This window comes from Arvicanthis niloticus, chromosome 26 (assembly GCF_011762505.2).
Source record: "Arvicanthis niloticus isolate mArvNil1 chromosome 26, mArvNil1.pat.X, whole genome shotgun sequence".
Classification (NCBI taxonomy): Eukaryota; Metazoa; Chordata; class Mammalia; order Rodentia; family Muridae; genus Arvicanthis; species Arvicanthis niloticus.
Window position 1 is genome coordinate 23969265 of NC_133434.1, and position 22471 is coordinate 23991735.

The window sequence follows — 22471 nt, forward strand, 5'->3', positions numbered from 1 at the left end:
ATCACCACACGTGTCACTGATATGTCATCTCATAACCCAGAGGAAAATCTGAGAGCTAGATGCCATTATTGTCCCCACTTTAAAGAGGAGAAAAGTAAGGTTTAGAGAATTTCAAAAGCATGCTCTTAGTCACACTGGTAAATCCCAGAGTCAAAGTAGAAAGGCCATGTTTGAAATGTCTGAAACTTCACAGCTGGAAGTCAGTTGTGCCTCCAGCTGGCCAACCCTGGTGAGCTCTTTGCAAAGAGATCCCAGTGAGCTGCTGTGGACAGTGACTCCACACTACCCCAGCCATGACGGAGGTGGTGCATGCTCTTCGTCAACTTCCGTCTTCTAAGGAGAAAGGCCAGGCTTCAAGATGCCTCTGTGCTCCCGGTTTTCCTGTAGGAATGTTGGAGCGTTCTTCCTTGTTTATGAGTCAAGGGGTGTGAAAGAGATGCAAAGTTCATAAAAAAGCAATGCTGGTGCCTGTATTATGGAGTTAACACGGCATTCTTAGGTTTGATGCTCCCGTCTGAGGACCAGCAGATGCTTTCCTTTGAAACGCCTACCAGCAGTGGTGTTACACTCCTGGAGGTGATACAATGGAGGAAAAGGCAGGCAGATCTGTGTGTGAATCCACAAAGCAAGTTTCAGGACAGCCAATTACACAGAGAAACCCTGTCTTGAAAAAGAAAAAAAAAATCACCATTTTTAATGAATTATTTCACAGCTCTTATCATGTAAGGGACTTGCCAGTGAGCCTGAGAGCTGCTCCTGCTCCTGCCAGTGACCAGAAGGAAAAGAAAGGAAGTTCCCACCCCTTAAAGCCAGAGCTGTGTGTGGCATCCTGGGAGTTGATGCTGATGCCACAGGGATTCTTGGCCAAATCCGAGGTGATGAGTTTCCCACCACTTCGTTGGCAGCTGGGCAGGAATGATACAGGAGGATGTTAATACTTTGTGTGAGGTTTGCAGCATGACTGAACGACCCTCTTCTGACAAGAGATGGCAGTCACTACTTAAACATTTGCACAATTAAAGAAACGAATCACTTCAGAAACACCGAATGCTCTGGCACTAGATGGACACTTAGAGATAACCTAGCATGGGACTCCTCAGACTCCACCATGGATATTATCAGCTGAACCATGCTCTGTGAGGGTGTTGGCCAGTGTACTGCACGATTTGTAACAGTCCCTCGCCTCTGCCTAAAGGATATCAGGATCTCTCCTCCATTCATTTGTGATAGAGATTGCCAGAGGTTCCCAGTGGAACCTGTAGCCTCCCTCCACTTGAGAACAATTTTCTGACAAGAGAAGAATCTAAAGTTAAAGTCCACCTTCAGGGACAGAGATGTCATTCAGTTGATATAGTGCTTGCCTGAGTTCAACAAGGCTAGCCTGAGCTACATGAGACCATATCTCAAAACACACACACACAAGCACACTTGCATGTGCATGCACCAGACAAACCCACTGTGTGGCGGTACATGCCTGTAATTCCATCACACGGGAGGGTCAGAAGTTCACAGCAGCCTCTGCTACTTAGCAAGTTCAAGGCTAGCCCAAGCTACATGAAATCTCATCTCAGAGAAGAAGAAGAAGAAGAAGAAGAAGAAGAAGAAGAAGAAGAAGAAGAAGAAGAAGAAGAAGAAGAAGAAGAAGAAGAAGAAGAAGAAGAAGAGGAAATATGAGCTAGTTGCTTTTACTTTCTCTGAACACAGTCTAGCTTAGCTTACTACAGTCAGCACTGTCTCTGGAGGGACACACCTCCAAAGTGGGACTTACCAAGTAAATAGCATCTCATTTCTCTCTGCCTAGCTCTGCCTAGTATAGCCTGTGCTTCTAGAACCAGAAAGCAGAAATGAATATATGGTTTTAAGCCACAGGGCTCAGAACACATTGCTGAATGTGATCTCTGCCAGAGATCAGACACAGAACAAATCTGGGAGCACCTTATAATTTAATTTGTTGACTTTACCAAGGCATTTGATGGTATCTGGCAGCTTGGGTTCCCGCTCCCTCAGCCGCCCTGCAGGTTTGGCCACCCTAGGAAGTTCTCAAGTGTTTGAAGGTTACACTCTGACAGGAGCTGTGTTTGTTTAGTTATGTCAACACTGCAGACAGTATCAGGAGAGGGCACTGAAGTTGTGTAAAGGGCCTTGTTTATTCAGTGGCTTTTATGTTCTCCGTTTCCTGAAAGCCAGCATCTAAAGACACTGGTCTCATACAGTATCCTATTGGACATCTGCCTAGCTCATGAGGTCTCAGGTGTTCTCCAGAAAATTCTCCATAACCCCAAAGCACAGCAACAGTAGGCAGGGAGGATTTGCTAAGGCCCAGCCTGTTCTCAGTGGTTCCCAGCTATTAAGTCAGCTAATCTTCTCAGCAGCCCGGACAGGAAGCACTGCTTTCTATTGTCCTTAGTTTTATTTTACCAACAAAGTCACTAAGGTACAAAAAGGTTAAGTGATTCGCCCAGAGACATGCAGACCAGTGGTACTCAGCTTTCCTAATACTGCGACCCTTTAATACAGCCCCTCATGGTGTGGTGACCCCAAACCAAAATTATTTTCCTTGCTGCTTCATAACATAATTATATATATATAATCATATATATATATATATGATTAATGTTTGATCCCCACTCCCAAGGGATCATGACCCACAGGTTAAGAACTTCTGATGGAAACTGTCCTGGGAAGAGCCAGGCTGCCATCATGTAGTGTTTATAAATAACCACTATGCTGACCTCCCTTCAGCAGGCTTTTCAGGGTCCTAATAGAGAACTTTTGTTTTCTTTTCTTCTTTTTTCTCCCCTCAAGACAGGGTTTATCTGTGTATTCCCACTGTCCTGAGCTCATTCTGTAAACAATGTTGGCCTCAAACTCAGCAGTCCGCCTGCTTCTGCCTCCTAAAAATGGAAAACTTTTTTATTAATTAGTTATAATTTTTGCTTGTAACCTTTCCTCTGTGGTTTTCTGTCTTGAGGTGTCCTAAGTCAGTGCATAACTGTGTGCAAAGTGTCACTCCTCACAGAAGGGCGGGGCATGTTTAAGGCTAGGCTCCACCTTCCAGATGGATTGTCATGTAAATGTAAGTATTAGCAAAAGTAGCACCGGAAAGATCAGGGTTTGAAATATGTCACTCATGTGATGTCAGTATGACATTTATCTGAAATTCGGTTGCTTTATCTCCAAAATTGGGGTAATAAATCCTTAACTAGGCCACAAATTTGTTCCAGGAATTAGGTCTCTCTTACTCTACCATGTGGGTTCTAGGGATAAAACTGAGGTTTCTGAGGGTTTTTTTTTTTTTCCCTCTGAACCATCTTGCCAGCCTTCAGTTACTTTTTAAATGCTATACTTCTTATATCTTTTCTTTTTATATTCTTGGAACAAATTGGTGGCCTAGTCATTCCTGGTGGGAATGACTTCTGATTGGGAACACAGCTTACAACTCCAGATCAAACAGTTCCAAGGGGGTGGGGAGTTTACTCAAGAGATAGGGCAAAGGTGGGGGGAAAAAGAAGAGAGGAAGAAGTGAGGGAGAAGTAGAGACTGGCTATGACCACATGGAGAGAGGGGGAAGGGAGGGGGAGGGGACAGAGAGGAGCTAGAGTCAAGAGATCAAGAGAGTAAGAGAGAGGAGAGAGCAAGCAGCTCCTTTTATAGTGGGCCAGGCCTAGCCAGGTAACTGTAGGGAGGAGCATACCTGGCTGTTGCTGGGTAACTGTGGAGGTGGAGTTTAGACAGAATGCTAACACGGAGGATAGGTTCCTATGGAGAAAGTAGTAATGTAGGACCATTGCCAACGACCAGCCTCAGCTTGGAGAGGAGCTCCTAAGAAAAGGGTGTTTGGGAGAGGCAAAAGGACAACTTGAAGTCAAGTGTGGGTAGAAGCTGACAGCTCTGTGTTTTGTTTGAGCTGGTTCTCCTGACAGCTGTAGCCCAGTCTTTTATTTACATATCAATTCAAATCATCATCCCAGGTTCTCTTTTGATTATCTCATGAATCAGCATTTTATGATCTTAGCCTCTTGATTCTTAGAAAGAGACATCCAGTACATTTTTTTTTTAAAATATGGCAAATGAACTCAGATATCTGCCTCCCTTTGTAAGCACAAACAATAAGCTTAGCTGGGTGGGTTCCCATACTAAGATTACAATTACCTCTATATACCTGGGCTTAAACTTGCTCTGTCCCAGGCTGACCTTGAACTCAGGAATCTACCTGCCTTTGTATCTTTCTTATAAGCTGTCTCATTAGTGCAGCTATCTCTGTCCTTTTAGGTCCATGAAGCCCCTCATACAATTCACAATGCATTCTTTTATTTTACATAGTTGAGAAATTATACATTCTTGAATTCATGTTTTCAGAGTTCTTTCCTATAGCCTTAAGAGCTGTCTTGAAGGTCACTGCACTTAACCATTTGCTGAAGAACACATTCTCACCTCCCAGACTTGTGCTGTTTCTAATTTTTATGGAGTCATTAACCTTAACAGGGAGAGCATTCCTTGAAGGAGGAATATGAAAAAACATGTACATTATTATACAACCAAGCCCCATGCCTACAGCAACTATCAATACTTATGGAGAACTCATGTCCTGCTGGCTCTGCTCCAGGGGCAGGAAACTATGTCACAACATTCCTTCCATGGCCATTCAGGACACAGCAAACCATTTCAGAAAGAAAACATTGAGAAAGGGCAAAAAAAAAATAAAAAATAAAAAATAAAAAACACAGGGACAAAGGTCTAGAAGTCCCTGATATTTAAGGCATTGTATATGTCAGACCTTAGAGCACAGGGAATCTGTACAGAGAAGGAAAGGCTTACACTAAAGTTGGGATAGGGCCTTTATATGATTTTAATGCAAAGAGGTGTTTGAACCTCATTTTCCAAGCCAGGAATGGGAAATAGACTTCTATTTTTATTTTATGGTGACTCTACAGCATGGAGGGGAAAAGTGAGCCTCAACTGAGGATCAATATCTGATCTGGGTCCCTAAGTACTGAGGCTCTCCCCATGGTGCTGTGAGGCCTGTGTTTAGCTGGAAAAAAAAAATCCCTATTACCTGGAAACGCCATTCTGATAGAACAACTATTTGCTAGGAACAGTGAGATTCAAAACGAGTGCTAAGTTCCAACATCCTGGGAATGAATCCTTTTCCACATGGCCTCTTAAACTTCAGTTTCCTGAAGGTGGGGATGATATTAATACCAACTTCATGGGATTGATAAAATACTCAAAGTCTTTAACATAATAATCTGCATTTACCTGCTTCTGGTAAGAAAACAACTCCTGATAACATCTCCCATACTGCCTAAACAAAAGGGTCTGTAGAGCAGCGTTGATGCTCGGTCTCCTTCACACCTGGTACCAACCTCATGTTTGTTTGGTTTTGTTTGTTTGTTTGTTATTGTTAGCCATTCAGTTCATATCTCACTATATCAGAAGCATCCTGGATAAGTTGGGTGTATAGGGTTGGTCTTAAAGAAGAGAGCCTGGGTCCCTAGATAGAGGGACTTTCCAGCATACAGATACTCATCTCTCACTTGAGCCCCCAATCATGAGTTTTCCATTTCATTATAAATGTTTTCTATGCAAAATTGTGATCCAGGAGGCCATGGGCATGTACTCTGGTATGCAAGGAGGAAGTCTGAAGTTTGTTTGGGTGTTAAGTGCAGCCCAGTGGGGGCACATGCCTTTAACTTAATCCCAGCACTCAGGAGGCAGAGGCAGGTAGATCTCTGTGATTTTCAGGCCAGCCTGGTTTACAGAGGGAGTTCCAGGGTAGCCAGGGCTACACAGAGAAATCCAATCTCAAAAAAACAGAGAGAAAGAGAGAAAGAGAGAGAGAGAGAGAGAGAGAGAGAGAGAGACAGACAGACAGAATGAATGAATGAATGAATGAATCATGCTTGGTAACTTTTATCTATTAAGTTCTTTCTGTACTAACTACCAAAATTACAGATTTTGGAATGATGGATTTTATAACATCTATAACAGGTTGTTAATAAAATGGAGAATTGAGCCAGTGTTGTAGTATACACCTCTAATTATTCGAGAGACTGAGGCAGGAAAATTTGCTGTAATGTGGAAGCCAGCCTGGTGGGCTACCTAGTGAGCTCCAAGTCAGCCTGGGCTACAAAGTAAGATCCTGTCTCAAAACAATGAAACAAAACTAGAAAAACAGAAGAGGCCTGGAAGTGTATGAAAGAAAAGCCTCTTCGTAGTCTAGGGATAAAAGAACTAACTTTAAACATTTTTTTTCAAGTGATTAACTTTCAGTTTTCATGTCTCTAATGGGTATCTATAATCAAAGTTTTATTTGTTTACCTTAGATTTTTATATTTGTGTGACAGATTATATTCAATAATGAATAAATTATCATAGAAATGTTGTTTCTTCATTGATAGGCCCCTTTTGTGAGTATTTATTTACTTATGCAGGTGTGGGGTGTACAGGGACCTGGACTCTTAATGGGGGGGGGGGGGGAGGAGCTTGGCAAGGTTTGACCTCTGGCCTCCAACCTCATAGATGAGATGCGATGTGATGTGAGGTGAGGTAGAAAGGAGACACTGGGGAGCCAGGTACTCAGAAGGCACGGACTGACTGGATAGCAGAGTGACCTGCAAATAAAGGGAAAAAGGACCACAGCTGCCAGCCTTGCTCAGGACTCAAACCCTGGCAGGATGAGCTGAGGCCTGAGGGCCAGTTTGACAAAGGAAATGCAGGAGGAGGTGTGGCTCCTAAAGTGAAGGTGGGCGGGGTTGTCCCCCCCCCCCCCCCAGGGTTATAGGCCTACTCAAGCTTGAAAGTAGGGCAGTGATTGAGTTTGATATCAACAGGAACACTTGCTAGGTTTTGTTTTTTGTTTTTTTTTAACAGAATTTGTATTCTTTAGCTTTATATCCATCTCCTAAATCTTTAAAAATAGCAGTAGTTTAAAAAGATATGCAAGATCTTAACCTGCCAATGCTTTGTTTCAGAATTAGTAAATCTGCTCATGGGTGTGTGTGTGTGTGTGTGTGTGTGTGTGTGTGTGTGTGTGCGTGAGAGAGAGAGAGAGAGAGAGAGAGAGAGAGAGAGAGAGAGAGAGAGGGTTCTCCACTCTTCTTCCTCTAAAAATATAATTTGTTTTCAAAATCCTCATAAGTGTGCTGAGTTCTGGCATGGCATGTCCATACTCTGTTTTTCCTGACCTCTCCTTGTCTCTACCCTCTGGTCCTTTCTTCCCTTCTGTTTTCATGTCACATGTATTTGACCACTCTCCTTGTGTTTCTTCTCTGTTCTGTCAATCAGAATGGCCTCTAGATAGGAATGCTGTCCTTTTTGAAGCCCTCTGAGCTCACAGAACTCAAGGTCCACCTGGATGGCTGCTAAGATACTCTTAATAGAAAATGCACAGTCAGTCAGGAAATCCAAAGTCCTAGCCACTATCACGTGAAAACAATACTCCCAACTTGAGAAAGGTTAATTATCTGATTGCCAGGAATCGCTCTCCTACTATAAGTTCTGTTTAATTCTGAAAGAGTCTCGTTGTCTTCCTGAACATTGTTGTTATAAGAATTAACATCGAATTATGTATGAGGGATTGTACATATGAACGTGTGTTCAGGGAGTGCACATATGAATGCGTGTGTAGGATAGTGTATGTATGTGAGAAGGTATATATAGGGGAGTGTGCATGCGTGTGCATAGGGAATGCATGAGTGGGGGTATGTTTAGGGGAGCATGCCTAGGCGGGTGCCTAGGCAAATGTGCATGTGAGGATATGGATAAGGGAACATGCATATGAGGCTATGTGTAGGTATTCATGATCTATTGTAAACAGAAAAAAATAAAGAAACACTAAACTGAGAAACAAATGTTAGGAAAATTGATCAGTAATTCTTAGTCTAGAACCATTGACATTTTGGGAGAACACGTGAGTACTTTAGCTAGAGAAGATGTAAAATAATCTTTTTTTTTTTTTTTCATTTTAAAATTGACAGGCAAAAATATACAATTCACCTGTTGGGAATCAACCAGTTGCCAGTGTGTTTGTTCCTAAGCCAGCCATCATGAGGGAGGAGAGCGGTATGCCTCCACCCTGGGACGCTTCCCTGCTGGAGAGGGAGCTTTTCCAAGGTAAGCTTATGCACCAGCTCTCGCTGAGAACCCCGGGAACTAAAGAGGGGCAAATACTAACTGTAGTTTGTACTACATGCGCTAAACACATCAAGGCCTGGACTTGCTTCCTTCATCTGAAGAGGATTCTATTCTATGTTATGAACCCAGATCTTGAATCTTATGGTTAAATATAAATCTAAGCTAATGATATGAGATCAAAGAATGACAAACGTATGGGCTGGTAATAATGTTTAATATTTTACCTTGGGTCAAAAAGAAACACATCTATAAAGCTTGCTCTTAAAAGTCTGTTCCTGATTAGGGCATAAATGCACTGTGATAAAATCCTGTAGTCATTATAAACAAGTCACTGAACTGGTTTAGATTCCAGAAGTACACAATACACATAAATCTTACTACTAATATCATAGTTCAACTTACATGTGGTACTCTGGATCACAATCGGCCTGGCCATTAGGAAAGTTAAGTCCATGGTCATTCAGCAGCTTTCCAGTGAGGAAACATAATCAATCGGTCTGGGTGAAATGGAACCAGTGGTAGTCATTCAGGAGAGCCTGTAGGCTCTGCTCTGTCTAGGAACACCCTGGGGCAAAATGGGCAGGGACCAGGGGAAAATCTAATCCAAATGAAGCTTTGTTTGAAGAGGAATGATCCTGGCACCAGTCTCTGAAAATAAGGTAGGAAACAGAGCACTAATCTCTACGGCCTCTTGAGTAGTAGGAAAAGCAGCCACATTAAGGTAACATTCTGAATATCTTTGAGTAGGTGAACGTTGTTATGGGATAAGAGTAGCAGCTCTTCCTGGGTAGGAGTCCATGTGTCCATGATCTCTTTTGTGTTTTCTATTCGAAGTATATTTTGTTTTGTAGTTGACATAGGCTTTAATGTTTGGAGGGGGCTAAACAGCTCAAAGAGGAGAGGTTTTTTTTTTTTCTTTTTTTTCTTTATCATTTGTTTTAAAGGCAGATTTCATTAATTCTGTAAAGTTTTCTTTTTGTCTTTTTTCCTCTCTTATAAGCTGGCAGAGTTTGATAATTTTATTGTGGATAGTTTCAGTGACTAGGAATCAATGGCTTTTCATTGACGATCCTTTCCTCATACAATCTTAGTGTCTTAGTGATCAAGATGAGCTCTGCTGGCACTGTCGGCTCTGTAAGGAGCACTTACAGAGGAGTCCCAAACAGAAGGGAAAAGATCCTCTAGTGCCTGCCCAGATGTGATGGGCACATGGCTTGTACATCCATACATGACAGCCGTATGCACTCAGATGCTAGCATGCCTTGCTTTCCATGATTTATTAGTTTAAAAAAAAAAAACACTAAATAGCAAGTAATATAACTAAAGTGAGTCCTTAGCACAGGAAGAAAGATTTCTGTTAGACACTGACCTGCAGCACTTTGAAAAATACATACTTCTGTGTCTGATCTGATTTTTTATCAGGGAGTATTTCACCAATAAATGCATAATTGATTTGTATTCATCATAAAATATATACGATAATATGTCTGTTATAAGGCAAAGTCTTAGAAAAATCTAAACACCTTAAAGAGAGTGCAGTTATAATAGCTTAATAGAGGGAAATGTTTACTATTATTAAATACAACGTGAAATAATGCCAATGTTAAGCCTGAAAATTTCAAAAAGACCAAATCCATGATTGTCCAATTAAATCAAGCTGTATTTTGAGGTATACTTGGGACTGGCCAGCCAGCTGTTTTACCTTAAGTTGGGATTTGAAAGAGCCGCCTCTGCTGGTCTCTTGAAGTCCCTCTCATCGGAGGTGAGAGAGATCTGTTATACATTGTTAGAAAGATACAATAAAAGAAAAGGATCATGGGTAAGCATATACATTGTATGAATGGGGTTGGAAGCAGTTTACATCAGATCTAAGAAACAGGAACTTCTCCTTAATTACAAATAGAAACCTTAACTTGCATGGACTTAACACAGGACAAACAGAAACATATTTTAACTACAAACAGAAACCTTAACCTGCACAGGACAGACAAGAACTTCTTCTCAGTTACAAATAGATACCTTAACTTGAAAGAATTTAACATAGGACAGCGGCGGATTTATTCTTAACTATCTTAACTACAAACAGAACCCTTAACCTGTAAGGTACATTGTTCTCATTTTGGTCTTCCCAACAGCTTGCAAGATACATTGTTCCCATTTTAGTCTGTCTCCCATCAGCTTGACAGGTGTATTGCTCTTGTTTTGCTCTCACAGCCACAGCAACTTGGATGATGTACAGTGGTTTGTCTAAAGTTGCAGACTAAGGAACTTTTGGTACCCTGGGTCTGGGCTTGGCCTCCAGCCTTCATATTATAAGGAGATCACTGTGCCCTGGCTTGGATAGCACCCTCTCTGGGACCATAAGATAAATGTCAACATTGGTTTACAACAGCAGCTTTGCCTCCTAATAAAGCTCTATCTCCTTGGCATGGCTCAAGCCTTTGTGTAGTAGGACTCAGGAGACAGTGTCTGGGTCCAAATCCCTACACTAAGTGACCTGGGTCTTCTCTTGATTTCTTCAGTGTCCTCACTTATAAAACAAAAATAGTAAAAATGCCATCCCTGTAAAGTTTATATAAGTATTTATTAATTGATGTTCTGTGCCTGACATATGGGAATTACTATATTACAATAGTTTTCTAGAAAATAAATCTACAGTTAACATATCATCTAATAATATTGTATAAAACTTTAAATTCCACATATCATCCAAGTCTATTCAACTAAGTGTTTATACATTAAATGGTACTGAACTCTTGTCTGTAATGCTATTTTCTGAACAGAACAGCTAAGAAATCACACACCATGCACAGGCTTATTTATATTACAGTCTCATGATGTGAATAAAGGTTGAACTATTACAGTAACTTTGTTATATGAAAGAGAGACATGAACTAATAATCCTCAGCTTGCCTAGTAATTCATTGGCAAGCGTATATTGCAATCTACATTATTCTCTTCTGTTATTAGCCCATGAAGCACAAAGATTAAACAGACTTACACAGAGAGAACCTGGTTAAAATTTATTAGAAAAAATATAACTTTGTGTGTATGTATGCACACAGGAGTGTGTGTGAAGGCGTGTTTGTGTGTGTTCATTTGCATGTGGAGGCCAGAAGTCAACTTTATATGTGGTTCCTCAGGAACTTTCCACCTTCCACCTTGTTTTGTGTGTATGTGTTCATATATGTACGGGTGAGCATGTGAGTTATTATGTGTGTTGTGGCCAGAGATCAATATTGAGTGTCTTCCTAACTGGCTTTCTACCTTTTTTATTCATGTATGTATGTATGTATGTATGTATGTTTGTAGGTATGTTTGTATGTATGTATGTATGTATGTATGTATGTTTGTATGTATGCATGTATGAGTGGTGTGTGTGCATGTTTGCATCTGTGAAATGCACATAAGAGTTTGTACATAAGAAAACATTTCATTGGGTCTGGCTTATGGGAAGCCTGGCAGCATGGTAGCTAGAGAGGTAGCTGAGAGGTCTACATTCAGATCAGCAGCAGCAGGGAGAGAGAGTGAGCCAGTGTGTCTGGCTTGAGCATCTGAAACCTCAAAGCTCAGGTAGTGACACACTTCCTCCAACAAGGCCAGACCTACTCCAACAAAGCCACACCTCCTAATAGTGCCACTCCCTGGGGGACTTTGAGGGCCATTTTCATTCAAACAGCCACACTGGGTAAGCACTTGGTTCAATGAGCTCTCTACCTTTCAGACAATTATTTGCTGTATTTCTATGTATATGCGTGAGTATAGAAGTGAGTGTGCTCAAGGGGTCAAAGGTCAACTCTCAGGAGTCCTTTATTACCTTCCACCTTTTAAAAGCAGGGTTGCTATCATTGTACAGTATCTTCCATGGTGGCTGGTTCACAAGAGCTTTTGCCTATTCTCCACTTCCCTTCTTGCTGTAGGAGTCCTGGGGTTATAGATGAATGCTGTCACACCCAGCTTTTTTATATGGATTCTAGGGATTTGCTGAGCCATCATCCTAACTTACCCCTTATTTTTTTGTAACCAAGTACCTCACTGAACCTGGAGCTCACCAATTTGACTAGACAGGTTGTCTACTGAGTTCCAGGAATCCCTTATCTCTGCCGCCCCAGTGATTAGGATTACAGGTCCAGGTCACCACACCTGGCTTTTTACTTGGGTACTCAGGATCTAAATGCAAGTGTTTCTGTTTATGTAGTGATCAGTCTGAATGACTGAGCTGACACTCTGATCCCTATCTTGTTGTTTGAGACCAGGTCTTCCTGGAATCAGGAGTTTCCATTTAGGTTAGGGTGGCTGGCCAGCAAGCTCCAAGGCCCCACCTGTCTCTGGTCTCCCTGCCCCACTGCCAGGACTGCAAATTCATGACACTATTCTGGCTTCTTTCTGGGGACTAAATCCAGGTCTTCATGCTTGTACAGCAAACATTTTTACTGACTGACTTATCTCCTCACCCCAAAAATATAGCTTTATATCCTTAAAGATATGATGAAAAAACAGAGAACTGCATTACAGTCTTGTAAAAGTCATATGATTATTTAAACACTATCAAGTTTCATGTTATATTAGCCAGGTGGTGGTTGTGACACACTCCTTTAATCCTAGCAGTTGAGTGACAGAGGCAGGCAGATCTGAGGCCAGCCTGGTCTATAGAGTGAGTCTCAGGACAGCCAGGGCTACACAGAGAAACCCTGTCTTAAAAAAACAAAATGGGGAAAAAATTTATGTTATATTTATAATAACAAAATATGAGTCTCAGAAGGGGGACTTTAATGACTCTAATTGTTATAAAACTACAAAATCATATACAAAAATTAATTCCCCTTCTCCTTTAGTTTTAGATGATTTGGACAATAAGCTGGCTCAGGAACAATCTGCAGGCTTGATGAATACCACAGTGCCATTCGACTACGGATCGAGAACACAGTTCAAGCTGTCTCACAGGAACAGGCATGGTCAGAGCATAGGAAGGCATCAAAACTACCATCGTGAAACTTCCAACATGTCTATCTATGACATCTTGAGACCTGGAACTCCTAGAGAAGGCTTTAAAACCTTTTCTCCTAGGACAAAGACAATTTATGATATGTATAGGACCAGGGAGCCCAGAATCTTAAAGGAAGACTTCATGCAAAAGAATGCATTTGGTAGTGCATCTCTGTGCTTCGACAGCCGGGAAAGATCAGCCTCACCTGCTGCAGGGCGTTTTACTGCCAGGAGTTTACACTTTCCAGCCGATGCTCAAAACAAGAGTAGTTTTACACCAGTGAGACACCAGCAAAGCCCCAAAAGGACTCCTTTATCATCCATCATATGGAATAGGTCAGATGCTTCTAGACATAGGCAGAATTGGGAAGAATCACTGGGGGTACCAGCACCAATGGACATTGACCCTGATGAGCAATGTGTGCCCTCTAGGTGTTTTCAGGAAAGTAGGAGGTATGAGGTGTGCCATTCACAGAACACTTACCAAAGCTACCCTTTAAATATCCCTGTGGATAATGCAATAAGTCCTGACACATTGGAGAACTCAGAGAATATGCCATTCTACCGTCAGAATAACCCATTTGCAAGGTCTTTCTTTAGTAGTACCTTCAGACAGAGCAGAGAACAGAGATTTGGACAGAATTCTTTTTGGAGCCGACAGGAAGAACATTCTTCCTGGTCTGACTTTCCCCAGAGCAGGAAGCCATTCCCTTCTGACAAGGACTTTGAAATGATTCCTGTTGAAGCAAACAGGGCGGCATCTGTTTGCAGCCATGGTGTCCCTTCTCAGCACTGGAGGCCACGTTCTCCTGGCTGTGGAACATACGTTTTCAGAGGTCAAGAAGATTCACATTGCTGGCGATCTGATTTTCAAACATCCCCACTGGAGAACATGGACACCTCACATGTTAATGAGAACCAGTTTCCACCCCATTTTGTCACAGCAGATGGGTTTTCTATAACTGACTCAAGCTGTCACATCCAGTCTTCTGGGCTGGACTCCCAGCAGGGCCACTTCCCTATAGAAGAAGCTGTAGAAGAGGGCCCTTATTTGTTCGGCAAGGCTCAGACTCCAGTCTCTTCATTCAGATCTCCCTTCCCACTGAGTCTCGATGACAGAAGGGAGACTCAGAGTTACAGCTTCCAGAATTCCACAGCTTCTTTACAGAAAATAGTCCCTAATAAGCCAGACTCTCTTCCAATAAGAAACTGTACAGAAGTTCCTGTGGCTTGTAGCCATTCTACAGAATCTCTGTCTCTTACTGAAACCCAGCCCAACATCCCAGTCACAAAAATGAACAGTGAGACAGATATGGATGCGTCTATTTATGAGGATGAACAGCTAAACAAGGTGGGCCAGAAAAACAGGCCAGCTGGGTTACCTCAATCTGTTTCACAGACAGTGGTCTCTAATGATTTACCTGATTTTCAAAATGCCCACTCCCAGGATTCAACCCAAAATGGCAGGTATGGTTTTAATGCATCTGCCACAGAACATCCCAAAGGATCATCTAGGGTCTTTTCCAGGAAAGGTACTTCCCAAATTCATACAACACAAAGAGATCAAAGCAATGAACTGAACAAAAATAAATGTCTTTCTGGAGACAGGAGACTTGACTCAGGAGCTTCCCTGCCTTTCATCCAAGAAAGTGGAACATCAACATCTCTTCCCAGCCCAAATCAAGGTTGTCACCAGAAAACAGGAACTAATGAAGACAGTTCAAGCACCATTAAAAATAGCCATTGGTGCTTTGAACCCACTGCTAACCAAAAATCACAGCTTTCCAGGGAGCCTGCTACTTTAGATCTTGAGCGACAGCAAAGTCCTTCCACTCATTCTACCAATGCCAGCAAGCTGGTCGCTGGGCACAATCTCTCACGAGATCCTTTATGTGTGTCATCAGATGCACCCCAAGATTCTTTCCTTGGTGCTCTTCTGGTACCTTCCACTACAGTGTTCTCCAGGAGCCTTTCAGACCAAGAGCCAGGTCAAGAACAACGAGAAGAAAAAGACAAGGCTACCAAGAACCAAAATAATCAGCTGGCTGTAAATTCTGCAGACAACCAAGAGAGTCATGATGGTCCTGCACTTCTGCATGATGCTGTTCACTGCCACCCATACTCTCCCTTCAAGAATGGGAGGGGGAAGGGAAGAGTAAGGCGCCGTGTATCCTGTATTGAGAAGCTAACCAAAACAGAGAGTAGAGTGTCACCCACAAGAGAAGGCAGTAGCTGTGCTGAGGACCCAAGCAGCATCAAAGCTCCTGAGCTCAGCACAGTCTATTGCACCTTGCCAAGAAAACCAGCCAGCTTTCTCATACACAGCAGACAGCAGGAAAGTAAGGTAATGGCTGCTTCAGTTAGGAATGGGCCACCTCCATTCCAAATAAAAAATAAAGTGGAAGTTCCCACTAGAAAGAGCACATCTGACAAGCCCAGTTCTCCCGAATCAATGGGTGATGCTGCAAATTCAATCATGGGGATACCCAAAGCCACCAAGAGGATGACAGATATGAAAGCCATTAGATCAGCCTCAGTTAGGAAAGGACCACTCCCTTTCCTCATTAAGAGGGCAGTATCCTGTCCTTCAGGGGAGCCATGTACCTTGGCTGAAAGTGGTGAAAGAGAAAAGTCACCAGTCCTGGACATGGATGCTTCTCCTGTAATACCCAGGCTTTCGGGGAGACTCTTTAACTCTCTGGAAGGTGAATCATCATTTAGATTTTCTGAAAAGGAACTTGCTCAAGAACACACTGGAAAGAGTAGTGAGCCTCTGGCCCCCAGAATGAACTCATTTACCCTTTCAAACAAAACCCCCGAACCTTTGTGTGCAACTGGATCAGGAAAAGAAAGTGGGACAGCATTACATAAGTTTAAGACGACTAGCATGTTTTCTGTTTCTGGCGATGAAGAGAATGTGAAGTGTCTTGAGGTGGTTTCAATATATTATACTCTACCAAGGAAACCCAGCAAAAAATTCTGCAGCCTCCTTCAGCAGTACGCACAAGGTACCGATTCACTTAGAGATGCTTTTCAGGGAGAGGCTAAAGCATCTCCTAATGCTTTAGAAGCCGATGAGCTGAGTTGTGCTGCACGAATGCAGTCAGGAATACCTTCACCGCAAGACCTAAAGATGCAGGTTGACTCTGCTCCACACTGTCTCTCCCACAGCCCTGAAAGTAAGGCTGTCTCCCAGTTGCCAGACAGAGAGACTTCCAAATCTACACCAGAGGAAATGGCTTCTGTGGGGTCAGATGTTTCTCTTCACAGAGAAGAACCTAAGATGGAAGAGATTTCCCCAAGTAATGTATCTAAAACAGCTGATTCGCTAAGCCAGGAAAAGAGAGAGAAAGAACTGCTAAGGCAAATCCTACAGAGCCCATCACTGCATCAGGAAAAAGGTGCTGGGGAAGAAAACACTAAGAGCCATCAACAGCCCTCTAAAGGAGGAAGCAGTGGTCCCTCTGGTCTCCCATCCCACTCAGAAGATAATGTTGAAAATTCCCAAACCAGAAGAGATTCTGGACCGTGTGCAGGTGGCATGGCCACTATCTCTACAGGAAATGGACAGTATCCTTGGAGAGATCACATGGCTGCGGTTGTAGGTGACCATTCTAGTAGGTCACAGCCTAGGGAAACCAGTGGGACAACTGGGTCATACTGCCAAAATCTGACTGATAAAATGCTCTCTGACTCAGAAAGCCAAGCCTTTACTCTGATGCCTGCATTTCGTAAGCTGCAGCTTGCTGAAGAGGCTCAGACAGGGGGAGCAGGTCTGCAGTCAGAACCCAGGCAGGCAGGAAGTCAGGAAATAAATACAACAGAGATGAGGAAGGTTGAAGATGAAGGACAAATGTTGACATGGGATCAAACTTTACTTCCTAGAGGAAATAATAAAAATAAAATCAACACGGATGACCTAGAAACAAAAGACAGATACTCAGGTAAACATAGATTGGCAGCCATATCTAAAGCAAGCAAAAAAATCCCAGTTAAGGATTTAAGTCCCAGAAAACATGTAGCTACTATCTTCTCCCAAAGTGAAGGCAAATCTGGCTTTAGGAGGCTCTCTCTTTATAGACCAGAGGACAACCCTCCATCCCCTGAACCTATTGTAAAATCCACAGAGTCCTCAGATGAAAGCAGCCCCATGAATATGGACAAATGTGAGACCCTTCTCCAGGAGACCACAGTATCTAGCCCTGAGCTTCCTGGTCAGTCCTGCAACCAAAATTCTGCTAACATTTTGCAAGCACATCTGAATGGGTCACACAGCATCTTAGAAACACCACCAAAGAGCAAGGGTTCTAAAGCTCAGATTTCAGAAGAGTTGGGAGCCCCAGCTCAGCTTACACCAACCAGCTCCTTAGAAAAAAGCGCTGGCTATCAGCAGAGGTTAAGCCCTTCTTTCCTCGTAGAGCCTATACAGAAATCTACAATAAACTCCCACTGTCAGCTGCGGCACAGGAGTGTCCCATCTCCAGAGTCAGAACCTGAGCCACACCTCTATCGGTCAAAGAGTTTAAGAAACTTCAATATGCACAGCGACCTGTTGTGTACAAGCCACCCTCCCAAAGCCAGGGGGCGCCACTTCTCCGAAAACACTTCCATTGACAATGCTCTGAGTCAACTGACCCTTGAAGATGACTCCTTCCCCAACAGTGGGTACAATCGAAGATTCAAATCTTTTTCTGAGCTTCCTGCCTCTTACGAAAGTGAAAGTTGGACTTCACATAACAATGGGACACGAGGTCCCAAGTCCACCTCATCCATTTCCAGGCCTATTGACTATGGAATTTTTGGGAAAGAGCAGCAGTTGGCTTTCTTGGAGAATGTCAAACGGTCACTCACACAGGGAAGATTATGGAAGCCAAGTTTCCTGAAGAACCCTGGCTTCCTCAAGGATGATGTACTTAATGCTTCCAACCTGCCGCAGTCAGAGCTGGTAAAGTCTCCTGCGGGTCAGGCGCCAGAAGACGGCTTATTTCCAAGTGAGCCACTTAATATCTACAAGGACGACCCAGTGGACCCACTGGACTCAGACTGGGACACAGACACAACCACAGATGACGAGTACTACCTGGATGAAAATGATAAAGAGTCAGAACTATGAGACTTTTGTGAGAAACTGCATAATATAACACTGTCGTGTTTTGCTTTTTACCCAAAGCTTACCATGGAAATTATTCCAATAATTATAGACAGAAAAAAGAGAGCTGGTTTGGGAAGCGGTCAATCCTTTTCTATTCCATTCTTTTTCCCTTCTGAATTCTAAGAGCAATGCCCACTGTTCTTGAAGGGTTTTGTGTGTTTGTTTTCCCTGCTATGTTTTTCTTGGTATGTTTGAACTTGGCCCTCCTTGTCTCTAAGCCACTTTCCAATGTTAGCACTATTTTCTCTGTCGTAATTTCTCTTACCTCTAATAGTTTAGGGACATGTTCGACCTTGTGACTCATTAATTACCCAGCACAGCTGCAAAACTGAATTGCCTCTGTCCACAGCCTGAATTCCAGCTACTAAATATAACGTAGGGAAAGCAATAGTGGGGTAAAATGCCAGCATGGTGTGTGCATATGTTTATGCAGTGTCTACAGAGGCCAGAAGAGGGCACTGGAGTCCCTGGAATGGGAGGAACAAATGGTTGTTAGAGGTCACATGGGTTCTGGGAATCAAACCTGGGTCCTCTGCAGGAGCTGCTAGTGCTCTTAACCACTGAGCCTTCTCCAGCCACACAATAAATGAGCATCCTTGTTATGCCCTGTTCTGTGGGCATCCTTTCACATCAGTAGTGGATTCTTGACACACATTTAGAGAACATGTTAGGCTATAAATGAAGGGTTAGTTCCATAGTACCTTTGGGGATTTTCTCTGAGACAGTTGTGCTGATTGGCTGAATTTTTGAAGGCTAAATTTTCATGCTTAATGCTTGGGTAAAACCCAAATGACTGAGCAGCATGGCTTGGCTACAGAGACATAGCTTATGGACGGAGATGAGCAGATTTATTGGGCCAGCATGATTGCTGCTCTTTCTGTGACTTATTTTTCCCATCTCTCCAGACCTATGCAGTGCCCATTTCCTTATTTATAGCCCAATCTTGGCGTTTGTAAACTTTTCTCACATAATTTCTTTATGTATAGCCCAGGTTCTATAATTTGAGGAATTTTTACATGACATCAGGTATATACATACATAAAATAGATATACAAATCAAACATTCACTGATAACTCAATTTTATTTTGGAACAGTTTTCTAGCTTACACAAATTTACCATTTGTTTAAGGTAAAAACAAACACACCAATGAGATGGTTATATAGTACATCTAAGGACATACTAACACTAATGTTATCCACATGCTGGGGAATAGAGTGGGCTTTCTAAAGTCTTGGTTGTCTGTAATTGCATTTATATATGAGAAGAAATCTTTGCATGTACAATAAAAACAGTGCAGTTCAGAACAGAATATCAGATCTCGCCCCTTCCCTTCCTCTACCTCTCTTCCTGTGTTCTTTCTTCCTCTCCCTCCTCACAGTACCAGAGGCCTGCTGTGTGTTTGAGTCAAGGCTACAGTGAGGTCATACCATGCACCATGGGTAAGCACTGCCAGAATTCTTTATGTGTTTAATTTTGGGTTAATTTTTGTTTGGTACACATTCAGAGACCTTTTATTGTTGCTTTTTTTTTTTCAACCCTACACTCAATTCTGTGAAGACCCACAGTTTAAGACTCTTTGGACTAAGATGCTTTTGGTGAGGCATTCAGTGGGAACCTTAGATGAGTCCTTAAAATTCGAAGTCATATGTGATGTCTGGGAACCACTTGGCTCCTCTGCTGAACCGTTTTTGTCAAACCCTCATGCACATTTAACTCTGAGCTCCGAATGTACTGTAAAATCACTTGCGATACCCATTGCTAATCTGGCTTCCTACTTCTTTAGTTGCTGCATAGAGTATCTGGGGCTTTCTTGCCTCGTAATTCAAGGCGAAAGTCTATGAATGAGGGTGGTCTAGACCTGCAGGCAACATGGAATTCGGGGTCTCAATACAGGACTGGATTTCTTCTTGTTCTATAGGTGTTTCTGACATACTTTTATTTCCCACTGTTCATCCAGAGAAGCTGAAGCCGAGGGCAGGTATTGGCAAAGCATATACATGTCTGGCACGGACACAAATACAAGGAGGATCAATACATTATTCTTGCCCTCATAATTGTTGTCTGATCTGGGCTAGTTTACATTGGTTCCATAAAACTTGAAACTTAGTGAAGGTAAGGTCACTAACAGGAAAACCTTTCCTTAAACCTGTCCACTCAAACTTTGAGCTCTGGCTAAAGCTCAAAAAGATGCCTAATAGAATTTTAAACCAGCTCTTCTGGATGGATCAAAAATTGAATAGAAACAAGAAAAAATCAATTTCTAGTTTAATGCTGTGCTTGTACATATGCCTTTCCTCTTTTGCTATTTGATTATTTAAGTAAAACTCTCATATAGTATGACTTTTGTGTATAAGTTTAATATATTCAGAGATTTTAACATTAAGGTCTTTGTTGTTATTTTATGTGATCACCATGAGATACTATTTCAATAAATATTTTGTGTCTATAGGAGTCTAGAAAAGGTGACAGGAAGTTATCTTGCTTTTCAACAAGGTGAGGCTCTGAGAAAGGGAAGTCAGAGTAAGAAAGGACAAATGCTTTGGGGCTCAGGCTCTCTGTGCTGGAACCTTCTATCCATATCGAAGGCTGCCCCTCAGCCATTGCTTGTCTGCACTATGTGTAAGGACTACCTGTTTGTCAGGCTGAGGGATTGGGAAAACAGTAATTTCACAAAAATAGAATAGCATCTCTACAGTTTTATAGTTTTATGAAGCACTTCGTTGAAGAAGTATAGAGAATTTCAAGAATTTCTTTGTGTTTTATGTAATATATAAACTGCTGGGTTTTTTGATGCACATTTTGGGCATAGCTGTGGTAACTTCAATGACAGTCATTTTATATTGTTTTTTTTTCTAAAATATATAATCATTATTAAACTTTCTTGTAAATGGAATAAAACACTAATCAATACTAATAAGTGCCTAGGAAATTATGAGCTTGCTTAAATATTAGGATAACACAACTATATAAATTGTGTTAACTTTGTTCAAAATGGAGTTTAAGAAGTTTATTTTACTCTGTAGACACTTCTGAATAGTTTACTCTTATATCATTAATACATGGATCTTAACAAAACTCTAATTGCTATTACCATGAATTTGGTTAAGGATAAGCTCAAAAGAGAAAACTGTTTTGTATAGGAAATAAAGATGAGTCACAAGGGTGCTAAAAGAAGCCTACTGAGGTTGTGGAAAACATGAGATTCAAATGGAAACTCACATCTCTGTAAAAACAGATTCCCATACTGAATGCTGGCATGTTCACACGGGCCTCATTGCTTGGAGTTTACTGCATAATAGAGCTGTAGAATAATCTATCTAGATGTACAGTATAAATATGTAAATATTTTACTTTGCAAGTTTGTATTACTACTTAAAGGCTCTTTGTGACTGATAATTCTGAAACAATAAGCCATAATAAGCACTTTGTCAAAACTGTCAAATAACCCTTTTATGTTTTTCCTCAGATCTGTTCCCAAAGTGTGGAATATGAAATATAGGATGAAATTTTAAAATAACACTTTTGTGAAAATAAAGAACTTAAACAGATGCACTGCATCCTTTGTTGGTGTTTCTAGCTTTGTGCTTCTGAAGATGGAACCCACACACTAGGCAGCTCCACCACTAAGCCACAACCTCAACTCCAAAATACTGTTAGAGTTGCTTTTATTTACTATCCTTAGATTAGTTTTTAAATCTTTTTATGTGTATGAGTTTGCCTGTTTGTGCACCACGTGCATACCTGGTGTCCACAGAGGCCAGAGGAGGGCATCAGATCTTGAACTGGAGGTACAGATAGTTGTTAACTGCCATGTGGGTGCTGGCAATGAAACCTGGGTCCTCTGGAAGAGCAGCCAGTGCTCTTAACTACTGAGCCATCTCTCCAGACCCTTAAAAGATGATTTTTTTTTTTTAAGTTTGAAGTTTTCCAGGAAAATTATGAAGATACTGGAAGGGAATGTGCCTGGTCTTTCTGGCAGCTACTGGGAGAGAGTTGTCAAATGGATAACTTATAATTCAAAACAAAAAGAGTGGCTTGCTTCTCTTTCATGTACAACCAAAGTAGCCAACCATTTTGGAGACATTAGAGTGCCTAGGCTGATATCAGTTGCTGGAGGTTCTCAGGTATAGCAAAGAGGAGGTGACAGGCTTGAATTGGGGGCCAGCTCATCCAATATCACCACAGATTTTTTTTT

The 22471-nt window shown here is 41.9% G+C and overlaps 1 protein-coding gene across 4 annotated transcripts in view; it reads left to right on the forward strand.

Annotated features, from left to right (window-relative positions):
- The window catches only part of Exph5 (exophilin 5), a 75285-nt gene extending 53461 nt beyond the window's left edge, over positions 1 to 21824 (forward strand). For 3 of the 4 annotated variants that reach the window (XM_076925204.1, XM_076925206.1, XM_076925205.1), the window contains 2 exons: positions 7980 to 8115; positions 12972 to 21824. In XM_076925204.1, coding sequence (XP_076781319.1) covers positions 7980 to 8115; positions 12972 to 18235 — 5400 coding nt within the window. In that variant the 3' untranslated portion in view covers positions 18236 to 21824. Of the gene's footprint in view, positions 1 to 7979; positions 8116 to 8520; positions 8796 to 12971 lie in introns of those variants that run through there. The other variant, XM_076925207.1, reaches the window with a different exon arrangement.
- The last annotated feature ends 647 nt before the right edge of the window (positions 21825 to 22471 follow it).